This window comes from Moschus berezovskii, chromosome 27, assembly GCF_049115385.1.
Source record: "Moschus berezovskii isolate FMDL1 chromosome 27, NW_MosBer_1.0, whole genome shotgun sequence".
NCBI classification, from domain to species: domain Eukaryota; kingdom Metazoa; phylum Chordata; class Mammalia; order Artiodactyla; family Moschidae; genus Moschus; species Moschus berezovskii.
The window spans coordinates 23,094,143-23,119,120 of NC_142486.1; the positions used below are offsets into that span (position 1 = coordinate 23,094,143).

At 43.5% G+C, this 24,978-nt stretch overlaps 2 protein-coding genes across 3 annotated transcripts in view; one reads left to right on the forward strand and one right to left on the reverse strand.

Moving 5' to 3' along the window:
- LDAF1 (lipid droplet assembly factor 1) overlaps positions 1-14,920 on the reverse strand; it is a 32,103-nt gene extending 17,183 nt beyond the window's left edge. For both annotated transcript variants that reach the window (XM_055409626.2, XM_055409625.2), the window contains exons 1-4: positions 14,781-14,920; positions 12,272-12,468; positions 3,739-3,907; positions 1,242-1,380 (exon numbers count right to left, since the gene is read on the reverse strand). In XM_055409626.2, coding sequence (XP_055265601.2) covers positions 1,242-1,380; positions 3,739-3,907; positions 12,272-12,367 — 404 coding nt within the window. In that variant the 5' untranslated portion in view covers positions 12,368-12,468; positions 14,781-14,920. The remainder of the gene's footprint in view (positions 1-1,241; positions 1,381-3,738; positions 3,908-12,271; positions 12,469-14,780) is intronic.
- A 5,428-nt stretch (positions 14,921-20,348) lies between these two features.
- The window catches only part of DNAH3 (dynein axonemal heavy chain 3), a 244,562-nt gene continuing 239,932 nt past the window's right edge, over positions 20,349-24,978 (forward strand). Inside the window, exon 1 of the mRNA XM_055409629.2 lies at positions 20,349-20,393. Coding sequence (XP_055265604.2) covers positions 20,355-20,393 — 39 coding nt within the window. The 5' untranslated portion in view covers positions 20,349-20,354. The remainder of the gene's footprint in view (positions 20,394-24,978) is intronic.

Sequence of the window (24,978 nt, forward strand, 5' to 3'; positions counted from 1 at the left end):
TTCTAAGGCCTCTTTAAAGAGCAATGTTGAGTGTACACGACTGAATAAATGACATTCTTCGTTGGTTTATTTTTGGCTGCTTCTTGCAACCACATCAGATTTGGGGCTACACTAACTTTACAGATAAGGAAACTGGGACACAAGAGGTTAAAATGCCTGAGTTAGGGGTAGAGGTTATGATCCTTTTCCCTGTTCTAGTTTGGATATTACATTTTCCCCCATTACTGTTTGTGTCCTTACAACAATACAGTGAGAGAGGCAGAGCAAGGAGCAGCCCTGTTTAACCCATGAAAGAACACTGAGAACAGAGATGCTGGATAGCTAATTCAAGATCACACAGCTAAAAAATGGCATAGCTGGGATTCAGACCCCTATCACCAAATCCTAATTAACTGATTTCTTTACATCATGAACAGAAGGGAGATGTAGTAGGGGGAGAGAACTAGGTCTGTCTTTTTTCATCCTAGTGATGATAGGTTTCAGATGGAAGTGAGAGCAGACGTAACAATACTGATATTAACTTAACTGGCTCCATGGATTCTCTTGGAATTTCAAGTAGCCTTCCCAACACTGATACCACATGGTGGGAACTATGGCACACACCCGAGCTTGGCTGACCAAAACACATTCTTAAAGTTGTTTTCCTTGTGGGTTTGTACTCCATTTCCCAGCCTCTCTTCCAGTTTAGAATGGCCATCTGCCAAAATTCCAGCCAATGAGGTCATTTGGGGTAAGAAAGGGGGAGGTTCTGGGAAAGATTTCATTTACTTGATAAAAAAGATCATACTCAGTTGGTGAGGGAGGACTCATTTATTTCTCCCTTCATTCTGCCTTGAACATGGCTGGTGTAGCCGGGGCCACAGCAACTTTCTTGTGGTTATGAGGCGACAGGTCAATGGGGCAACACAGAAAAGCAGTGCCTAGCATCTTGAGGACAGTGGGTTGGCTCTGTGCCAGTACGGAGCTATCTCCAGCTTTTTGCTATGCAATAAAAATAAATTTGTTTAAGCTAGTATCTATTTAGGTTTTTCATTACTTGCCACCAAAGCATTACTACATTAATACCTGATAATTAAAAAAAAATTGAGAAGGAAACCTCACTTCTCCATAAGAAGAGATGTGTGGATACTAGGCACCTCCTAGCTTTGGAGACTGAGTGTAATGTGACCAGGGTTAGGGTGTTATTTGTGAAAATCTCCCCAAATGGTAAAGACTGAATTACTGCACTGACACGTACTTACCTGAGAGAAAACCAGTAGTTGATGAGGCTGGAGACTACCATGTAGGACACCATGATTGTCCCTGACACGACGAGTGACACAAAGCCCAAACCACAGAGGACACAAAGCAGTGAGAGGCCGCCCACAGAGATGACCAGTCCTAGAGGAGAGCATGTCAAAAGAATCATTCATCTAAAACGGACTGAAAATGCCAAACCCTGTACCAATGGGTTTAAAACAACAGTTAATTCAGAAAGGTCCGTCTAGTCAAGGCTATGGTTTTTCCAGTGGTCATGTATGGATGTGAGAGTTGGACTATAAAGAAAGCTGAGCGCAGAAGAACTGATGCTTTTGAACTGTGGTGTTGGAGAAGACTCTTGAGAGTCCCTTGGACTGCAAGGAGATCCAACCAGTCCATCCTAAAGGTGATCAGTCCTGGGTGTTCATTGGAAGGACTGATGCTGAAGCTGAAACTCCAATACTTTGGCCACTTGATGCAGAGAGCTGACTCATTGGAAAAGACCCTGATGCTGGGAAAGATTGAGGGCAGGAGGAGAAGGGGACAACAGAGGATGAGATGATTGGATGGCATCACCAACTCAAGGGACATGGGTTTGGGTAGACTCTGGGAGTTGGTGATGGACAGGGAGTCCTGGTATGCTGCTGTTCAAGGGGTCGCAAAGAGTCAGACACGACTGAGCGACTGAACTGAAGTGAGGAGATTTCCCATAAAAATCCAGACTTATGGTATTGCTTAAAAAAGGAGGCAATCTCAATATCCACATGAGCATCGTTGCATGGCACCAACTGACTGGCCTTCCGGTTTCCTCCAGTCCCCATTACACCCAACTGTATCATTCTTGGACTGCTTTGCTCACTTTTGCTATGTGCCTTGCCCATGGGTGTTTGAATTTGAAACCCCTCACCCTCAAGGTCAGGGATGGATTCCCAATGGAATCCTCTAGAAGGAGTTAGCCAAGGCAGTAATAGGGGTGGTAAATTATGCCCAATGTTTAAAAGTGCCAAACAAATACTATAATTCACACTTATCTACTACCTATGGAAATAAAGTCTATGCAGGCTAAATAAAGTAAAATCTAAACATAATTTTTGATTACATCTTCTACAACCCCACCTGGCAACCATTACGCAGTAACCATAAGGCCTGAATGATCATTTTACCCATCATTATTTTTAATGGGAATATTAATGAGTTAGCATCTAATAAGTGCAGAGCAAATACATTTTTATACTACGGGATATATGGGGGAAAATAGTAAAAGGTACTATAGAAAGAACACGGCTTTTTATAGTTGACATGATTGAGTTTGACCCGAGTTAAGGATTTATAGTATGACTTCCTGGGCCTCCTTAGAGTTCTAGTTTCACTCGTCTGTAAAAGGAATATAATAACTACCTCTAAGTGATGGCATGATGATTAAATAACCATAACACACATGACAGCCTGTGGTGGTAGTTGTCTGCTCAACACACTTCCTCTTGCCTCCCTCATAGCCAAATTTCCCCTTCCAATGCAGAATTAATAACATGGCAAATGCTGCATGGCAGACCTCCTTCCCCTTGGCTCACAAGTGGTCAAATGGCCCACCTGGAACTCCACAGTGACAACTTCATGGATGGACCATGGAAAGGAAGGAAAGTAGAGAAAGTAAACAGATGTGCTGCCTTTTCATAAAAATTCACAAAATCCTAGATCAGTATTTTTCAAAGGATGGCTACCTACCGCAAAGAAATGGCAAACATCTCTTTGAGGATTGGGATCTGGTTTGAAAAGGCAAACTGAGCCAATCAGATTTACTTTCTCAGTAATTTTAACTTAGCAACTCAGGGAGAAGCTGACAACAGGCAGTGGGACTTCAGGAGGAAAGGTGAAGGGACCCTCAATACACAGCAAGGCACCTGGCATGCAATAGATGTCCAATAACTGTCTGTTGAGTGAATGGCTTCTCTGTTTAATGACAACAGTTAGCATTCAAGGAGAAGCTACTCTGTGTCAAGGACTGTGCTAAGTACTTCACAGAACTATAGGTTTCAATCCTCACAATTCTCTGAGACAGTATTCCGTTCCGTTCAGTCGCTCAGTCGTGTCCGACTCTTTACGACCCCGTGGACTGTAGCCTACCAGGCTTCTCCGTCCATGGGATTCTCCAGGCAAGAATACTGGAGTGGGTTACCATTTCCTTCTCCAGGGGATCTTCCCGACCCAGGGATTGAACCCAGGTCTCCCGCATTGGAGGCAGACGCTTTAACCTCTGAGCCACCAGAGACAGTATTATTACATCCCTATTTTACATATGAGGAATTTGAGGCTCAGAGAGAGTAAACAACGTGTCCAAAATCACACTGGGGGAGGTGGGATTCTAACAGACCCCAGAGTCCATGTTTTAACTACTCTGACAAGCTGCCTTGGTTGATGTGACTTTGACAACAGCAACATTTGATAGGAGGAGCAGGTGCCCTGAGTCATTTTCCAAGGGTGAGTAACCGAGTAGGATACCTTCCAGTAATATGACTCCCAGAAAAGCAGCCAGGGAGGTAAGCACCACGAGGAGCAGGAAGAAGCCGACAGGAACGGCTGACACAGCAACAAATACCAGCAAGTTGAGGGCCAGAAAAGGATGCCGGTCCAGGTACTGACCCACTGGAGACTTCATAAAGGAAACCACCTGTGGGCAAAGGAGGAGAGCAGGTATGAAAGCCATGTCTGAATCCCAGGCTGATGAATTTGCCCGAGGTGCAGGAAGTATAAGCCAAGGTCATAAGGTTGGAAGGCCCACTGGGAAGAAGTCAACAATAAGAATCCTCCCAAGACATGAGTTGCCCCAGCAACAACTTAAGGCAGGTGTGGGCAGGGGTGAGTTTGAGCGCCCACCCAACCTCAAGTCTTGTGAAAGAAGGAAAGACCCAGGCACTACTGCTCTACTGCTTCACACACACCCTCTCAGAAGACATGCTCAGCATATGCTCAGATGGTAAAGAATCTGCCCACATTGTGGGGAGACAGGGGTTCGATCCCTGGGTTGGGGAGATCCCCTGGAGAAGGGAATGGCAACCCACTCCAGTATTCTTGCCTGGAGAATTCCATGGACAGAGGAACCTAGAGGGCTACAGTCCATGGGGTTGCAAAGAGTCAGATGACTGAGTGACTAACACTTCACTTCAACATATGTACAAATGACTGCTTACCTCACAGCTGAGGCTACTGAGGGAGGTTAAGTCCTGGCTACTTGGCATCACCTGGGAGCTTGTTTTTTGGGTTTTTTTTTTTTGCGGGGGGGTCTTTATGAATTTGTTACAATATTGCTTCTGTTTTATTTATTTAGTTTGGCCAGAAGGCATGTGGGATCTTAGCCCCCCACCCAGGGATCAAACCCACACCTGCATTGGAAGGTGAAGTCTTAACCACTGTACCACCAGGGAAGTTCCTGGAAGCTTGTTAGAAATGCAGCATCTTGTGTCCCGACCCAGATGTGACAAATCAGATTCTGTTTTTTAAGTTTGAGAAACAGTGGGGATGAAATGACTCACCTAGAGTCACATGGCTTCCAAGTGGCAAAATCTAGGCATTCAAAGCTAAATCTTTCACTCTGGATGTCACATGTTTGAAATGGCTGCCATTTCATTAGGAGAAAATGTTATGTCATCAACCTGATACCAGTCAGGCCACATGCCGCGAGCATGTGTTGCGAGCATGATGACTGCTGCGAGCTTATGCTGTGTTAATAGGTAGGTTATCTTCCTCCACCAGGCAAAAGGGTTTCTGGAGCTGGCTCAGTGGGGGAGGGCCGCTTTAATACAGAGCAGGCCCTCGGTATCTGTCTCACTGTATCTCACTCTTTGCTGAACCCATGGTAGGTAAGGGGACAGCGGGGAAGCTGGGAGAAAACTCGAAGAGCTGTAGGAACTGCAGACATATTTATGCTCTCCAAGCTGGCACAGGAGCCATAGTAGCAGACATAGCATAACATAACCGCAACACAACACATCATAACACACACCCCAATACAACACAACACAGCACAGCCTCAAGGGCTTGCCAGGTGGCGCTTAAATATGATTAGAGAACAAAAGTAGCCCATGGCCAAGCAAGTACCTCGCAAGGCACATGCACAGTGCTATAAGTGATCTCAGCTGTTATATAATCATTATTTACAAAACACGGGGCAAGAGCGAGAGGACACGGGGCAAGACGGCCTGACCACACCGTCTTGGCTAATCTGCTCTTTCCTCACAGCACCCTCACAAGGATAGGCTTCCCTCATCTTCTTAGGCTCCATGCCATCTCTCTCAGTGCTGGCATGCTAGTGCCCATTCCCTTGAAAGCCTCCATCATTGCACAACTCTTCCCCATCAAACGTGGTCCTTCCTTTGGGCCGTGTAGGCCAGCAGGTAAATCGAAGGCATAATTTAAGCTACAGTAATCATGGGGGGTGCCACTAATCAAAACACATGCTCCTAGATGACTTGTTCACCCAAGTGATTCAAATGCAGGAAGTTGGAGGCAAGCTGGAAGGCATGAGGGTTCTGTAGTTCAAGTTGATGACGAAAAAGCACAGGACTCACTCCGTTTAACTAGAAAAGGCTCTTTCAAGAAGCCACAGCTATCGGTCTTGGGGCTTCAGTATTGACAAACTTTACTTCCTGCCTGGCCACAAAATGGCATAATGTACGCTGGCTACACCGCACCGCCTCCAGCTACTCCTTTCTGACAAAAGCTATCTAAGACTTTGCTATTCAGCTTCTCTTACTAGAGGTTGACTGTGCCAGGAATCACCTCTGAGCTAGAAATACCCAGTGTGGATACTCCAGCATCAGAACCCAGTGAGATCTTCTGGTGAGGGCTGTTAGAGGTGAGAGAGAGGCAGAGGGGTCACAGGAGTGGGGCTAGTCCTTCGAGCTGCCTCAGATCGTGGTAGATTTTCCAGCTCTAATCCACAGACACCCTGAGTAACCCCCCAGATGTCATCTGGCAGAATACACTGTTCTCTATGATCCTCATAAACAAGAGACCCAGTAATCACAGCGGGGAGGAGCAGATGAGGCTGGAACACCAGAATTCCAGGCTCAGGACTTCATACCCAGGCTGTCCAGTACAGTAGCCACAAGTGGCCCTGAGCACCTGATACATGGCTAGTGTGACCAATAAACTAGATTTTTAATCTAAATTTAAAAATTGCTATGATTCAGTCATTGAAAAAAGTTAATTATATTTCAAATAAGTTGGGTATGTTTCAAATAGTTTTTCAATTATAAATTTTATGAAATCTGAATAGAGACCGAGTATTCCCAATGGAAAATTAGCATGTGAATTGAGAGGTGCACTGAGTGTAATTAAAAAAGAATGCTTCGTGACCTAGAAGGGTGAGATGGGGAGAGGTAAGGGAGGCTCAGGAGGGAAAGTATACATATATATACATGTGTGTGTGTGTGTGTGTATATATATATATATATATATAAAATTATGACCAATTTGCATTTTTGTATGGCAGAAACACAAACTTGTAAGGCAGTTTTCCACCAATTAAAAAATAATTTTTTTAAAAAAGTAAGATATCTCATCAATGATTTTTTAATATTGATTATATGTTGAAACTACATTGTTGTGGATATACTGGGCTATATAAAATATATTATTAAAAATTAATTTTACACAGTTCTTTTTATGTTTCTTAATATGACTACTTGAAAATTTTAAACTATACATCCTATTTATATTGGAAAGTGCTCACTCAAACTTTATCTAGAAAAAAATAAGAAGCAAACTGCTGGATTTTGGGCAAGACTGTCATACAACCAAAGGAATAATCTTTTTAACTAATGTAAACATTTGAATACTATTGGCGCTTAATTGCTTTACAATGTTGTGCTAGTTTCCGCTGTACAAGAACATGAATCAGCCACAAGTATTCAAATATCCGCCCCGCTTGAGCCTCCGTCCCACTCCTCCAGGTCATCACAGACCTGAGCTTCCTGTGCTATAGAGCAGCTTCCCACCGGCTAGTTTACACATGGCAGCATATATATCCAACATGATTTTATGTGTCGCAGCATATAGATCCAACCAGTCCATCCTAAAGGAAATGAGTCCTGAATATTCATTGGAAGGACTGATGCTGAAGCTGAAACTCCAATACTTTGGCCACCTGATGCGAAGAGCTGACTCATTTGAGAAGACCCTGATGCTGGGAAAGACTGAAGGCGGGAAGAGAAGGGGACGACAGAGGATGAGATGGTTGGATGGCATCACCGACGCAATGGACATGAGTTTGAGTAGGCTCTGGGAGTTGGTGATGGACAGGGAGGCCTGGCGTGCTGCTGTCCATGGGGTCCCAAAGAGCTGGACACAACTGAGCAACTGAACTGACGGAGCATATATATGTCATTGCTACTCTCTCAGTTTGTCCCACTCTCCCCTTCCCCCATGTCCATATGTCCATTCTCTATGTCTGCATCTCTATCCCTGCGCTGCAAACAAGTTCATATGTACCATTTTTTTAGATTCAAAGGAATAAGTTTTAAAAAAGATGAACCTGGAAGTCCTGTGGAAGAGGCAACATGGAAGATCTGCAGGGAAACTAGCAAGAGATAATGACGGCCAAAACGAGGTTCATGGCAGAGGAGGAGGAAATGCTGTATGAAACAGGAATGAAAAATGAAAAATCAACAAGACCATCTGGCACGGGGATCCAAGAGGAGAAATGCAGGAAAGGACTATTTACAGTCCTTAAGAAATCTAATTTTTTCTTAACCTCTTCTAAATCTGGGGCCTACAACCATAAAATAGAAAGTCATTCAGATATGCAGAGAGACCAATTTGAGATGCACACAATTAAGCCCAGCAATCGTCGTCCCTTAGGGAGGATGTCCTTGCTCCGACAGTCTATTTCAGAAAGGAAAGATATGACTCAATTATGCCTAATAGAGAATATTCATTAAATACTCAAGTACAAAGTACTATTTTAAGGACTTTCAATAAACTTCCTATTTCTGTCTACAATGCTACAAGATAGATAACAAGGGAAAATTTAACATTACTTAAGTTTGGGAATTAGAATATAGCAATTAACTTTTCATTCTCCCAGGCAACAGAGGGTGACAGAATGGCAGGACAGAAAATAGGAGAGCTTATCACTCAGGAACATTTTCCATCCCTACCCTGAAACAGATCCAGGTATTCTAATCAAGGTTTTACAGGCACAGTGCAATGCTGAATAACCTAGGAATGCAAAGTTGGAACAGACTGACACCATTAAGTGCCAGCCTCTGTGCTAAGGCCTTCTCAAATAGCATCTGAGATCATCCTCACAACAAATCTATGAGCCTGGCATTGCTTATTTTAGAGAAGATGAGATGTAGAGTCAGTGAGCCCGAGCAACTTGCCCAAGGTCGGAGAAAGATGACTTATTTTAAAATGCACACATTAGTATGGGAGGTTCCAAACTAGGGACAACGTGGCCAGTGTTTAAGGACATAAAGCCTCCATCTGGAACTATTTAGAAGTCAGGCTAATTCCCTGGTCTGAGAACAGAAAAAAATAATCAGTATCCACTGTCCTTTGCTACCAGAAGGGTGGAGGGCAGAGGGATCAGGATTATTTAAAATCACTGGTAATGACAAATCCAAGGTTCTGTGTGATAGTTTCTTCTGGATTATGGTCCTATAATTCAGGATTGGGACCCAGGTGCAAAGGAGGTAATTCAAAAACATCCTTTGTGGAAGGAAAGGGCCAGCATGAGAGCAAAACTATTTTGTCACAGGTAATCCACAGGGAGGTATCACTGACAGGGCGGGGTGGGGGCACGGTATCTGCCCAGCCCATGCTTGCTCTCTCTTCCCTCCTCTCTGAAAACTGCCCCCTCCCACAGCCCTGAAGCCATGTTTATACCCCTGAAATGAAAAGTCCCAGCCCAGCTGCCATCTCCCTGGTTATAGGTGACTTGGTCAAGCAGATTCTTGCTCCAAGGAATCAACCACTCCCAAGACCAAGTCCCACAGAGGGTTTCAGCTGGGAACTGGAGGCAACATGGGGAGTTAAAGGTCCCGTCTTGGCCAAGTGTGTCTGCCCAAGTGAAGAGAACAGCAAAGGAAGCCAGGCTGCAGAGAAAGAATGAAGCTGATACACAAGGAAAAGTTATAATGAGGAGCAATACAGCTCAAGAGAGGGCATTGAGAGTTACCTCTGACCCCAGGGACCTGCCTGACTGTTTTAAGCCCTCCTGAGGCTCCATCCCGCTATTTCTTGACTTTGGCTTCTGTGACAGCCTTACATTTCCCCAAAGTTCTGGCAGGTTCCACTGTTCGCTTGTTTAAGCTATTTTGGGCAGGTTTCTGACTCTGTCAGCCTAAAAGTAAGACATTAAGACTTTATGTTCGAGAGGTTTCCTAAAAGAGATGATGGAGTTGTTTCACAAACAGTCGATCTGGAAACCATCTATTCTTATCTGGAACTCAAAGGGCTTATGAACTTTAAGGATATAAATTACTTAGGACAAAGAAATCACCTAAATAACATCGAAGCAAGGGGATGACTATGTAAATTATGGTATATCAATCTGAGGGAAGTTTCTACCACCAAAAAAAGCAATTGGTAGGAAGACCTATGCTTCAATATGGAAAAACACCAATATACAATATCAAACAAAAATACAGAACTACATCTGCCATAATTAAAAACACTGTATCTAAAAATTACATACTGAAGAGGCCTAATAATAACAAAAACAACAATGATAATACCACCACTGGATTTACCAGTGATGGGTTTACAGGTGATTTCCCTTCCTTTGTCTGCCAATATTACTCTATTCAGTAAACACAATTAATACTAATTACTTCAATTAATAAAATTTAAAAATTTAACAGAAACTACTCTACCTCAGGACTATCTGAAGAACATCAAGGCTGAGCCAACTGATGACCCATCCCTCACTCTGGGAGTCGATTGCCCTGGAAGTTATCTAGTCCAAACCCACTCCACTGACCATGGCTGAGGATCGAAGGTGAAAAAATGAAGAAATGTCAAGAAGTCAGAGTTCATATGCTTTGAAATGCCTACCTGAGAAGGTAGATGTGAATATTAAATAAGTTAAGACATGCCAAGTGCCTAGCACAGTGCCTGGCATATAGTAAGTGTTCAACCAAGGTTAGCTAATGTACAGTCAATTCCTATGATCTGCAGAATCCTTATCTGTGAACTTGCCTACTCACTGAAATTGATTTGTAACCACCAAATCAACACTTTAAGGTGCTTTCATGGGCATGCACTCAGCAGTGAAAAACATGAACCACCTGAGGCACATGTTACCATCCGAGGTCAAACTAGGTTAACACTCTGCCTTCTTGTTTCAGCTCTTTATACAACTGTCCTTTTCATGGTGTATTTACTGCCACCTCTTTCTGCATTTTGATAGGTTTCTTCTGTTGGTGGTGATGATTTTCCCATTTAAAATGTGTAGCAGTACTGGCTTGTATTCCTAGGAATAAGGCTGTGATGTGCCTTATAGAGAAAATGCGAATACCAGACAAACTTCATTCAGGCAAGAGATACAGCTGCCTACATAGTATAGGCTGTTGGCCCGGAGTTCAATCTTCATAAATCAACAGTATGTATAGGATAAAGGTGCCTTTAAACAAAGACACACAAAACAGGCTATGGTTTTACTGGCTGATGAAAACGTTGGCACCAGAAGTTTGCCAGAACCTATCTCCCATTTGAGCAATGGTTCAACCGGTCTGTGAGATGCAATTGGAATGGTTCAGTGTCTGAGGTGAGTCAACAGAACACACACAGATAATGAGAATCAACTGAAAATGTAGATGAGTATGAGCACCTTTCTCACTAACGTCAGTAACAAGAATCTCAGCCTGCTGACTAGAAAGTTACTTATCTCATCTAAAACTAGCTTGCTAAATGCATAGAGTGCCAGAGGCATTTTGGGATGAGTTCAGAAAAGATCCCTATAGAGTATACTGCTCTAGACTACAAAGGGGTGGGTCCTCAAAGAGATCCTAGTGGAACTGTGGCATCGAATACGAAAATCAGATCATCAACCAGCTCACTTTGTTACATACATATATGTATTTTATGGGTATATTGCATAGAAAAAAGTCTAGAAGGACAGTCAACAAAATGTTAATAATATTATCTCTGAGAGCTGTTCTTTTTCCCTGAAAAAATGCTGAAAGACATATAGAAGAAAACAATAGATATAAAAGTTCAAGAGACCAAAATATACTGTCTCAAGTCCCACAGCCATTGAATGGCTACTGAGCACTTGTTAACTGGCTAGTTCAAATGGAAATGTGCTGTAAGTGTAAAATACACACTGATTTCAAAGGCTTAGTATAAAAAGAATGTAAAACATCTCAATAACTTTTTTCATTAATATTTTTATAATGATTACATGTTAAAATGATACATTTTAGATATATCAGGTTTAGTAAAATAAATATTAAAATTAATTTCACCTGCTTCTTTTTGCTTTTAAAATGTGGCTACTAGATAATTTTAAGTTACATATATGTTCTGTGTCATATTTACATTGGACACTGGGCTTCTAGTGAAACACTGGACTCTAGTAGTCTGTCATTTTTAGGGTAACAGGTCAAAATTATAACAAAACAAAAGGATAGTATCTGTGGCACAGGCTGAGAGTTGCCTCTGTCTCCAGCTAAAGAATTACACTTGCTACAAGGGATGATCAGAAAACTAAATTCTGGTCTGTGAGATGCAACTGGAAGTTTTGTGTATGTGTGACTTTTAGGAAGTCTCCTTAAATTAGAGGTGGCTCGCAAGTCTTTTTCTCTCCACAACATCTTACTACCTAGAATGTGGATTCAATGGCTGCTACTCTAGCAATCATCTTGGTCAGTGAGTCTGAAGGTCACAACTTAAGCATGACATGGTGGTGAGTTAGAAAGATTCTGACCTATCTTCAAATTTCTCCTACTTAAGGGAGAAATAATTTTCTATGGTGTTAAGCTAGTGTTATCTTGGAATTTTCCATTTTGTGCTCTGATTAGAAACTGACCTTTGAGTTACTCTGGACAGACGCTATCAGCAAAGACAGCTTCCTCTGCAGCTCCTGCAAGTCCTTTGAAGCACTCGGGGGCTCCTCTTTCACCATCCTGAAACCCACTTCAGTCTCTTTAAGGATTAATTCTACCAGGAAGCTCTTCAATGCAGGGCACAGTCAAATCTCTCATGTCACCTTGTCTCTTGTTGTCACTGGAGGAAATGAAAAGTATCTTAAACCATTAGTGGTCTTCACTCAATTGACCCAAAGAGGGCTTCTACTGTCCTCACACACTGATGATGGGCATAGAGATGAAGGGTAACGGGGCAATATCCATCAAAATATCAAACTGTATACACCTTGATCCAAAAATTTATCTTCCAGGAACCTGAAGGAAACAATCAGTTATATCAAAACATGCCAAAAGGAGGTGCGATTATCCCTGTTTATAATACGTACTTAATAGTAAAACAACAGGAAGAAGTTGTCTACTGGTAAGAAATAGGTTAAATAATGATAAATTCATACAATGGAGTATTGTATAGCCATTAAGATGATGTTGATATTTATTTAATGAAAATACATCTATGATGTGAAAAAATTATAAAATACCGATTATTACATATTTTATGTATATATCCATAATATAAAATACATATATCAACAGTAAAATAGAAGATCTAGATGGACATATAACAAAATGTTAATGGTATTATCTCTGAGAGCTTATGTTTATTTTTTTAGCCTGATAAAATGCTGAAGAAAGTAAGGCTGAAGACACTATTTCAAGTCCCACTGCCTTTTTTTTGCCAGAAAGCCTTTCTCAAACAAACAGCAGTGGCCAATTTCTTTATTTACTACCCATACTAAACAGGTTGGCTCCCAATTACATTGTGCCATAAATTACTATTTACTTGTAAGTCTCATTTCCATAACAAGAGAGGGATAAACTTTGCCACAATTATACTCTGTGACTCAATGGCCTGGAATTTCCAGGACTGTCCCAATAACAAAAGCTGTTTGTTAAATTATATATCTATCTTTTAAACCCTTTTTAATTTTTATATAAACAAATACATTATTATTTTATATTTTCCAGAACAACACTGTAAGGCTGGGCTGCACACAGATATATCTTTTCCATTATGTAGCCTGCCAGGCTTCGCTGTCCATGGGATTTCCCAGGCAAGAATACCGGAGTTCTTCTCCAGGGGATCTTCCTAACCCAGGGAGGGAACCCGCATCTCCCACACTGCAGGCAGATTCTTCATCACTGAGCCACCAGGGATGACTTATCTCCTAATATCTATAGGGTCTGTTGTTGTTGTTTAGTCGCTAAGTCGTATCTGATTCTTTGCGACCCCATGGACTGCAGCCCGCCAGGCTCCCATATCCATGGGATTCTCCAGGCAAGAAGACTGGAGTGGGTTGCCATTTCCTTCTCCAATAGGGTCTAATAGCAAAAATTAAAGCACATTTTTAATCACCCAGCTAGAGATTCTCTGCTACAATCCCTTCTGTGAAACAGGAATCCCCTGGACTGGACAGGACTAGACCCTTCATCCTATGTTCTGTCTCTGAAGCTGCAGCTGGCACAGATTAGAATTGGCCATGCTCCCAGCACTCAGCTCCCCTGATCTCAAATCTGCAACGGGCAGGAACAAGCCCAGCTCCGACACTGGTTCCCAGGGCCTTGGAAACCTGGGGGCCATCCGGACCGGTTTGGGAAGTTCAATGTGGGTAGAAAGCCATCGGCCATAGCCGTAGAATGCAATCAGCTGGCCGCCAACCCCCAGGCTCCCTAGACACTCACTCCTCGGAGGGGCCTCCTCAAGCAAAGACAGGTTTCAGGAGGAGGGAAGGGGGCAACCCCTTAATCCTACGCAGCGCACAGTTCCCCGCCTTCTGCCTTCTCCGCGCCTTCCAGGCTGAGCCAGGAAAACACAAGCCAACCCGCCCTTTCCCTTCCACGGCCCACCCTCTAAAAGATCCCCTCTCTTCCTCGCCCGCCCCTCCCGGGACAAACGGAAACCCTGAACATTCCAGCCGCGATGGAGAGAAGTCGCAGCGAGTACCCCGTCATTAATTTGGGGAGGAGAATCCACCTTTGGTACACCCTGCAGGGACGGGGCAGGGGGACCCGGTAGGGACGAGGGCATCCGTTTTGATGATTCCTGCAGAGGAGGTGTGGAGACTTCCCAGCCAGGTTTCCCAAGAAAGGGCTGGGTCTTCCGGGTGGGATAGGGGTGGCCACCCTTTACCGAAAGTAGTAGCAGGTGTAGGAGTGTGTGTGTGTGTGTGTGTGTTGTGTGTGTCGCAGGGGCTGGGGAGGGATGAGACTTCCCTTAGTAGCAGGGGTGTGTGTGTGTGTCTAGCAGGGGCCGGGAAGGATGGGACTCCGTGTGTGTGTGTGAATGTCACCGACTCCCCTTTCAACCCACCGCCCCCGCGCTCCTCCATTTGTCCAGCCCGGCCCAAGGGTCAGCCAGCCGGGGCCCTCGGTCCCCCACGCGCGAGTTCTCACCTGATCCCCGGGGCCGCGGCGCAGGCGGAGCAAAGGCGATCGGACGCAGCCGTGGGGCTGGCGCGCGAGCCTCCGCCCTCGCCCTCGCCCAGCCAGCCGGCACCCTCCGCCGCGGGGCGCGCCCCGCCCCGCTCCTCCCCTTCCTCTGCCCGCTCCGCCCCGCCCCGCTCCTCCCCTTCGCTCGGCCCCTCTCCTGCCTCCCTCCCAGGGCTGCCTGCTTCAGTATTTTGGAGCTTCCGGGAGAAACCCGAGCGAGCAGCACGTGAGAAGACTAAGGCTCAGAGAGAGTTGCCTACACTCTTGGCTTGTAGTGAGGGTGCCCCGGCCATCTCTGAGACAGGTGAACTGGCAGGTGTAGGGCTTCTGCCTAAATTCCCTGAGCTACCTCTTCTGGAAGCATCTCTGGAGCTCAGGACAGACAAGTGATGAGACGGTTCCTTGACTGGAAGGTTTTCACCATTACTTCTCAAATGCAAATATCATGAGCCCATGAGATCCTTAAAAACTCTGTTAGATTAGTATCTCCATTTTATACATGAAAACGTCTAATCCAGAGCTAGAACGCATGTTCCCTGACCTGAAATCCACCCCTATAGCAGGGTTTTTCAAGGAGCAGCGCTGTTGACATTTTGGGCAGAAAAGTTTTGTGTTGAGGGGACTGTCCTATGCATTGCAGGATGTTTAGCAGCTTACCTGACCTCCAACCACTAGATGCCAGTAGTACTTTTCCTTCCCTGCAAACAACCAGAAACGTCACCAAACATCAGCAAATGTTCCCTGCACAGTTGTCTAGGTTGAGAACAACTGCCATAGAACATACTGGTGAAGACAGTGAACCGGGGCCCAACAATGCTAGACTCTGGTCCCAAGTCAGACTCTTACTATGTGACCATGGAAGAGTTACCTGAGACCACTTCATCTGTAAAATGGAGAGAAGGTAGACTTGAAAAATTGGTCTGCTACTGCACAGTGCTCAGGTTCCATCCATCCAGGGACATATTGATCTACTTTCATCTGTGACTTGGGTCAATAGCCACCTGGAAAATAGCTCTTTAAGAAAGAGAAAAGCAATCACAGGGTTGTAGTGCAATAATGGCTGTAAAGAACTTAGCAACTATCAGGAACATGGGAGGAGCCCAGAAATATTTAATATATTGTGCTTTTTTTAACCTATGTTTTTTCAAGGTTATTTGGTTTCTTTTTTTTTTCTTTTTTGCAGTATAGTTAGCATATAACATATGACGTATAAGTATTAGTTTCAGGTGTATGACAATGATTAGATATTTGTTTATATTGAAGAATAATCATCACAATAAGCACAGTTAACATCTGTCACCATATACAGTGACATAATTTTTTTCTTGTGATGAGAACTTTAAAGATTTACTCTATTAGCAACTTTAAATAGGTGATACAGTTTTTACTTCTTTCACTGATTTTGCCCATCCATCAAGGATGTATTAGTTCTACCAACTAATATTTCTAGAAATAATCAGGCTAGTGAATAGAGAAATAAGCTTAGGGTATATAATAATAATAAGCTAAAGGAGCCTGCTCTAACTCCTAACTGCAAGAGCCAAGAAAAGGAAAAGCTAATGAAGAAGATAGGAGGACCAACAGATGTGTCCCTAAATTTTTACGTTTCAGGCACTTCTGTCTGGTTTCATGCCTTTTGTTCAGCTAAGGTGTGATGGTTGACCCACCCAGGAAAGGGTTGGTTATTTTGAGGTGGGGGGGTTCCTTTAGAACATAACTGAACCCCCTCCTTCCCTGGTGGGTGGTGCTTTGGAAAGCTGAAGTCAGGCCTCCATTGGAAATTTTGTTCAAGGATGCCATCTAGGGGTGACTCTGTGAATCTTCTAATTCCTTCCACTCCCATTTTTGCCCAGACAGATTTTGCTTTTCCTTGTGTGTTGGCTGACTCCTGTACAACACTATATATTCCCTGATGGTGAGAATCTTAGCATCTATTTGTAACACAAGGACTTGCCTCTTGCTGTGTTATGGGTCAATAAAATAAATCCATGTGCAGCTTCTTCTGCACCTTTCCACAGTTACTTACCCTGGCTAAGCAATTATTTTCAGCCTCAGTAAAGATCTGCCAGAAGCACTGGACCCTGAATTAGAAATATGCGAAAAATTCCGGCAATAGATTGAGACTTCAAACTGTTAACAAAGATGAAAATAACCTAGAACCGAGCTGACCTCTCCTCCCATATTGCCAGATTTAGCGAATAAAAACACAGGACACCCAGTTCAGTTAGAATTTCAGGTGAGCAACAGATAACTTTTTCATATGAGTATGTATGGGCATCCTGTATTTTATCTGGCAACCCTATACGCTTGAAGTTAAGGGATTTGAGGCCTGCATCCTCACTTGGAAATTATTACTTGAACAGCAGATTAAGTCATCAAACAATTTTGGTGCTAGTGCGGTGGTCTGGGTTATAGGAGAGGTGATGGAATTTTCATTCTCTTTGGCAGATAATTTATTTATTTTCTATCTTTCTTCAGACTACATGTAGGCTTTTGATTAAAACCATGGAGCAGATACCATAATCAAGTTCCAGCTTTGCCATTGACCTAGCTGAGTGGCTATGGGCAAATTACTTAACCTCCCTGTTTCTCAGTTTCCTCAGTTATAAAACTTGGGATAATTGTATGCTTTTGAACTGTGGTGCTGGAGAAGACTCTTGAGAGTCCCTTGAACTGCAAGGAGATCCAACCAGTCCATTCTAAAAGAGATCAGTCCTGGGTGTTCATTGGAAGGACTGATGCTAAAGCTGAAACTCCAATACTTTGGCCACATGCGACGAGTTGACTCACTGGAAAAGAGTCTGATGCTGGGAGGGATTGGGGGTGGGAGGAGACGGGGATGACAGAGAATGAGATGGCTGGATGGCATCACCGACTCGATGGACATGAGTTTGAGTGAACTGCGGGAGTTGGTGATGGACAGGGAGGCCTGGCGTGCTGTAATTCATGGGGTGGCAAAGAGTTGGACACAACTGAGCGACTGAACTGAACTGAACTGAATTGTATTTATCTTCTCAAATTGTTGAGAAGACTTGGAAACATGATGCTCGTTAAGTGCTTACCACAGTGCCAGCAGCTGATATATATCAAGAAATGAAAGCTATGATTATTACTTTGATGTTTTTGTATACATATAGACTTAAAGCCTTAAAGCACACAAAATTTCAGAAGGAGGCATGTTCTCTACGCACCCACAAGGTCATGGGGTTCACTGGTGCCCTACCAGGTCCTTTCTAAAGTACTTTACTTTGTTGGATTACAGCTGCTGGGTTATTTTGTGTGTGTGTGTGAGACATGGGGTTTCATATCCTATTATAGGAGACCTAGTAATAACCCCATTTCTGTCTACAGTCTCAAACCCTGTCACTGACTCATTTATTCTAAACACTATTTGAAGGTGTTGTGTATACTTTATGGTAGAGAATGCAAGTGTAAGGAATGAGGAGCCTCAAGGTTATTTCCGTTCCGTTCCGTTCCGTCGCTCAGTCGTGTCCGACTCTATAACCTCTGAACCACCAGGGAAGCCCCAAGGTTATTTTCTAAGTATGAAAAGCCAAACTTTGAGGAAGAAGTAAGGAGAAGGAGAAGTAGAAGTACTTAGTACTATATAATGCTCATCGTAAGATCTGGAAATGTTTGTGTTCTGGGCAGGCACTTTATGGAAAGAACACTGAACTCTGGAGTCATAAGGACAGGGTTCAAATTGTGTCAGCACTACTTGTGAGTCCTGGCAACTTGGATAAGTTATATATCTTTCTCAGTCTTTGTTTCATCAATCATAAAATGGCAACATCATGGAGTTTGGGGAAAAATTGAATGAAAAACATATATACAAGCATGTCTCTCAAAAAGAGCTCAGTAAATCGAATTTGATTTTAAAAGAATTTTGAAAGTGACCACTTAACATATGCTTTGAATGTCTGTGTGCTGTGCTTAGTCATTCAGTTGCGTCTGACTCTTTTCAACCAGGGACTGTAGCCCACCAGGCTCCTCTGTCCATGGGGATTCTCCAGGCATGAATACTGAAGTGGGTTGCCATGCCCTCCTCCAGGGGATCTTCCCAGCCCAGGGATCAAATGGCATAGCAGTTAATCATATCTTTCGTATGTGAGCATATATGTGCATGTCTTTCTGTGTTTATCATGAGAATGATGTCTAGCCACATTTACAGACTGCCTACTGTGTTGAGTGACCAAACTGTCCCAGTCTGCCCAGGACTAAGGGAGTTCCCAGGAAACTCGGACAAGTTGGTCATCCTTCTACTATGTGCAAATTGCTTTACAGGCATTATCTCATTAAACTTTCAAACCCACCTATGAGGTAGGTTGTCTCATTATTGGTATTTTACATTATAAAGGACACTTGGAGAGATCAAGCAGTTTACTCAAGCCATGTAGCTAATTAATGGGAAGGGCAGAATCTGAACCCAGACCTGTATGACTCTGCTGCTGCTGCTGCTGCTAAGTCACTTCAGTCGTGTCCGACTCTGTGTGACCCCATAGGTCCCTGGGATTCTCCAGGCAAGAACACTGGAGTGGGTTGCCATTTCCTTCTCCAATGTGTGAAAGTGAAAAGTGAAAGTGAACCCAAGAATTTAACCACCACTCTGTGTGCATTGGGCTTCCCTTGTGGCTCAGCTGGTAAAGAATCCCCCTGCAATGTGGGAGACCTGGGTTTGATCCCTGGGTTGGGAAGATCCCTTGGAGAAGGGAACAGCTACCCACTCCAGTATTCTGGCCTGGGAAATTCCATAGACTGTATAGTCCATGGGGTTGCAGAGAGTCGGACACACTGAGTGACTTTCAGTTTTCTGTGTGCTTTTAGACTCCTCCAAAGGCACAGGCTCTAATTGCCTCTCACCACCTGGATCATTGCTAAACACCTTCCCACCTTCCTTTCTGTCACCAAAACTTCCTGCTGCCCAGATGGCCTCCAGCAAAGGGAGAGACCTGGACACAGAGCTGAGTCAAGCCCAGTCTTGTATCTGGGCACAGCAGAGGCCCCTCCTTCCCTAGCAACAGACGCCGAAGCCTTGTGACTGGCTCCAGGACCTGGGTACAAACTCCTCCAGTGTTAAAATAACCCAAGAGGAGGAGAAGAGAAGAATTCAGGCCCCAGAGGGATAGTTTGGTGAGTTGCTTCCTCCCTTTTCTCAGTGTTAATGTGTAACTCTGCTTCAGATTTTCCTCTGCTGTGAACTCAGTGTGTTCCTGGAAAAGTTCCAAGAGAAGGGCCACTTAGTGGAAGGGAAGTGCGGCCTTTGCAGGAAGCCACACCACGGAGCCAGCAGAACCCCAAGGCTGCTGTTTCATTCTCCAGCTTTCCTTTCTCTCCTCTTCTACCAAGAAACTGCTCAGCAGACTGAAGTCTGTGACCTCAGAGAAGCAGCCCTGTGAACAGAGCTTTCAGAACATCTGTAAAGTTCCATCATCTGTGACATCCCCATTATGCTATAAGGAAGTGTATCTCAGAGCCACTGGTAGAAGAGGAAGAAACTGAGAGAGCCCGTTGTCCCTTTTTTTAATAGGTCCAATTAGAATGGACAACATGAATGGCACGGATTGCTCCTCTCAGAAGGTAGGTGTGAATTTTAAAGTGTGTTTCTTTTTTCGTTCAGTTCAGTTCAGTCGCTCAGTTGTGTCCGACTCTTTGCAACTCCATGGACTACAGCACAGCAGGCTTCCCTGTCCATCACCAACTCCTGGAGTATACTCATACTCATGTCTATCGCGTTGGTGATGCCATCTAACCACCTCATCCTCTGTCATCCCCTTCTTCTCCCACCTTCAATCTTTCCCCAGCATCAGGGTCTTTTCAGATGAGTCAGCTCTTCGCATCAGGTGGCCAAAGTATTGGAGTTTCAGCCTCAACATCAGTCCTTTCCATGAATATTCAGGACTGATTTCCTTGAGGATGGACTATTTGGATCTCCTTGCAATCCAGGGAACTCTCAAGAGTCTTCTGCAACACCACAGTTCAAAAGCATCAGTTCTTCACTGCTCAGCTTTCTTTATACCTGTAGTATTTTCAGCATGTAGGGAATTTGAAAGTGGGTAGGAAGGAGGCATTTCAATCACAAACCAATAGCTGTGTTAGATCTCCTTGACCAAGCATGTGCATGCCCGCATGCTCCATCCCTTCAGTCATGTCCGACTCTTTTCAACCCTATGGACTGTCCCCACCAGGCTCCTCTGTCCATGGGATTCTCTAAGCGAATATACTAGAATAGGTTGTCATGCCCTCCTCCAGGGATATTCCCAACCCAGGGATCGGACCCATGTCTCCTGCATTGCAGGCAGATTCTTTACCCACTGAGCTGCCTGGGAAGCCCCTGACCTAGCATGTATATTAAATTTTTTTTGTTGTGTCCTTGAATTATGCTTTGGCCTTTGGACATCTTCAGGTTTTGTTGAGAAAATTTCAGAAATAGACATGTTCCTTTCCCTTCCTTTCCAAGGCCATTACACCATATATTCCATCCAGCAGCTCCCAACACTGGATGTATGTAAGACTATACTGGGGAGTCTTGAAAATATGAAGACTTGGCCTCACTCCCAAAGATTCTGATTCAGAAGGTCTGAAATAGAGCCCTGCAATCTGTATTTTTAGCTAAGATCCGAGTGATTCTGCTGCTCCAGGTCCTCAAGTGAGCATTTGGGAACTGTTTCCATGAAAGACTTGCAAACATCATGTACAGTTAGAAATAAGGCACCTGAAAGGAACAGTTCTACCGAATCTAAGTGGCGGAATCTTGATGGAAAAGCTAAGATCCATTAAGTTGCCATATATTGAGGTATCCAGAGGAGCATTTTAAATCAAAATTTTGTAAAATTAAAATGGATTTGTTGAGGGGAGAAAAGTTAATTTGTTGACAATTACTGAGCCTACCCTGAAGTGAAAACACTCTGCTATTTGCCAGAGAGAACACTTAAGCATTAATACTTTTAACAAACTGTTCTGGGTAGCCAGGTAGGTCTTACAAATCTCCATCTCTTTCACCTTGAAGGGGCCACAGAGAGTTCTTAACCAAGTATGTTTAAGAAAACTCTTTTTGTTCTATGAATTGACTTCTAGATCTGCTGATCTTGTATGTGTCCCATGTATGCCTGTTCCATGAACTGAGCTGTTTTCTGCTATCATGGATTTTACAGTTCTATATGTATAAGTCTTAGTCTGTGCCTGTGAACCAGCTCAAAGTTTAATTTGTTTTTCAGGGGTTCTGCTTCTCTCCATTATGTTCTGCAAAATGCTCAATGTTAGTTTGCTTTCTTGCAAAATGTTGTTTTGCTTCCGCTCCAGTATTCTTGTCTGGAGAATCCCATGGACAGAGGAGCCTGGTGGGCTACAGTCCACGGGGTCAAAAAGAGTTGGACATGGCTGAAAGTGACTTAGCACTAGCACTTTCTTTATTATCCCCAAAATGGCTTTTCTCCTTATATGATGACTCAGCTGCCTCTGTGTCTATCTCTTGGCTGACCAACTCTCAATATAGAGGGACATAAATATGTCTGACTCAAATCCAAAAAGGGATCTATGGGCTTAAGTAACTGAGAAGTCCAAGTTGGGTCCTGGGGTCCAGATGGTGTCACTGAGAGTCTTTCTCAATCTGTTGCTCTGCTTTATGATGGTATTAGCCTAAGGAAGCCTTTTTTTGTTTGTTTCACATAAAGCAAAGATGGCTGTTTAGACTACCTATTTCACAATGGCTCTAGCAAAAGTGTCAGGAACAACTATGATCAGCCCACCCTGGGTCACATGTCTATCCCTGAACCAATCATAGTGTCTGGAGGAGAGAGTATTCTGATTGGCCAGACCTGTATCACATGCTCTGGCCTGGACACAGGTGCTGGACACTGTACAACATGGACTGAAATTGGAGTAGAGCCAGTTATGTCCACTAGGGCTATATTCTGCCTGCTTTGCTAGTAAGAGTAACTTTCCAATATGTCTGAGGGCTGAAATCAGGTTTAGCCTAACCATAAACAGAAACATGAATGCCAGGACACCTCCTGAATAATGTTAGTACTCTCCTCAACTGCAAAAGGTCAGGGTTTTTTGGTTTAACTACTCATTCCCTCTCTTGTGACTTAAGATGTCCAAAATCTGTTTTTGTTTATTGTTTTTTAATGAAGGTTTTTATTTGAAACATTTAAATGCTAGGCCAAGGGAAATATTACCACTAATCATAAAACCTTCTACCTTGCCAAGACAAAATGCAGGCAGACCTAACTTATCAATCAGTATATGTTGTACATCTGAACTCCTGAAGGAAATCATGAACGATTTCATTTCCCAGAAAATCCTACTGCCGAAATCTACCTTGGATGACGAGATTCTGTTCAGGTTGATACTGATTTTCTTCATTTTGTTCACCTCTTAAGTGCAGATCTTTATACTAACTTCAGCAGTGAAAGAGCAGCTCTTGGATGTGGTTGGTTGATTCTTAGATCCTTGAAACTGAAGTCAAGAACAGAGAGACAGACACAGTTATTTAAATCGACAAAGCAAGTTCTCTAAGCAGAACAATAGGGTCATCTTTTTAAGGCCGAGCCTGAGCAGCCTGATTCTGTTAGTGGGTCTGATGCACCACAATTTTTGAAACCACTGAATTAGGCCATTAGATCAGTGAACCTATTTTTTTTTAATTCCCAGGCTCAGTATGCATTTTTTAAGAGTTTGCAAGTTTTTATCTAATTTTAAAATCAACACATTCTTAAAACAATTGTCATTTCCCATGTGTTGGGATGCAAAGTAGTGTGTATTTAAAAGCACTTCTTCATGGCTAGTATGTCTCACCTTACCTTATGGTCCCATCACTGCATGGCAAACAGAAAAGGAAAAAGTGAAAGCAGTGACAGATTTTTTTTCTTCTTGGGCTCCAAAATCACTGTTGACGATCATTGCAGCCATGAAATTAGAAGACGCTTGCTTCTTGGAAGAAAAGCTATGACAAACCTAGACAGCATATTAAAAAGCAAAGATATCACTTTGCTGACATAGGTCCATATAGTCAAAGCTCTGGTCTTTCTAGTAGTCATGGACTGATGTGAGAATTGGACCGTAAAGAAGGCTGAGCACAGAAGAATTGATGCTTTTGAACTGTGGTGCTGGAGAAGACTCTTGAGAGTCCCTTGGACAGCAAGGACATCAAGCCAGTCAATTCTGAAGGAAATCAACCCTGAATACTCATTGGAAGAACCCATGCTGAAGCTGAAGCACCAATACTTTGGCCACCTGATGCAAAGAGCAGTCTCATTGGAAAAGTCCCTGATGCTGGGAAAGATTGAAGGCAAAAGGAGAAGAGAATGGCAGAGGATGAGATGGTTGGATAACATCACTGATTCATGTGAACTTGGTGAACTCCAGGGGATGGTGAGGGACAGGGAGACTTGGTGTGCTATAGTCCATGGGGTTGTAGAGTCAGATGTGACTTAGTGACTGAACAGCAGCAATAATAACAAAATGCCCTACCTATCCCCTGTGAACCTTTGTTTCAGCTAGAACTGGATATAAAAAATCTCATACATGCCTGGAACATAATTGGAATAATGACAGATGTTATTATTGTTAATGTTATTATTTTATGAGGTTGAGTCATCAGTGAGGAATTGGTTGGGGCATGGGAATGACTAACCTCTGACTCATTTACCCCCTACATGTCTACCTTCTGCCAGTTACCCTGCATGACATAATTTGCTGACCCAAATAAATCAAATCTATCTAATAATGTCTCATCCTACACAACAGTTCAGTCCACAGTCATTGCCCAAGGTGAAAAACCACAGCGCCAAAATTGCACTGGCAGATCTCTTTGAACTACCTTTAAAGTACTGTATAGCAACATCTCTCAGTAAATCCAGCCCAGAGGTTTCCCTCCATCACAGCCCCAGATGAAGTAGTTTTCTTGCTTCTAGGGCTTGGGTGTAGTAAAGAAAAACAGAGCACCTTTCAACCCTGAAATCAGCTCTGAGGTGAAGAAGCACTGGGAACTGAGCATGGCCATGGGAGCCACAGGTTCACCTCTGTCTGAGGCTCACTCCCCAGAACACACTCCCTGAATGGAATGGTGGACTCAAACACCCACACTCTAAATATTTTCTTTTCTTTTCACAGGAAGCACAGAGTTATTTATACCACTGCATAAGCAAATTTCTGTTTGGAA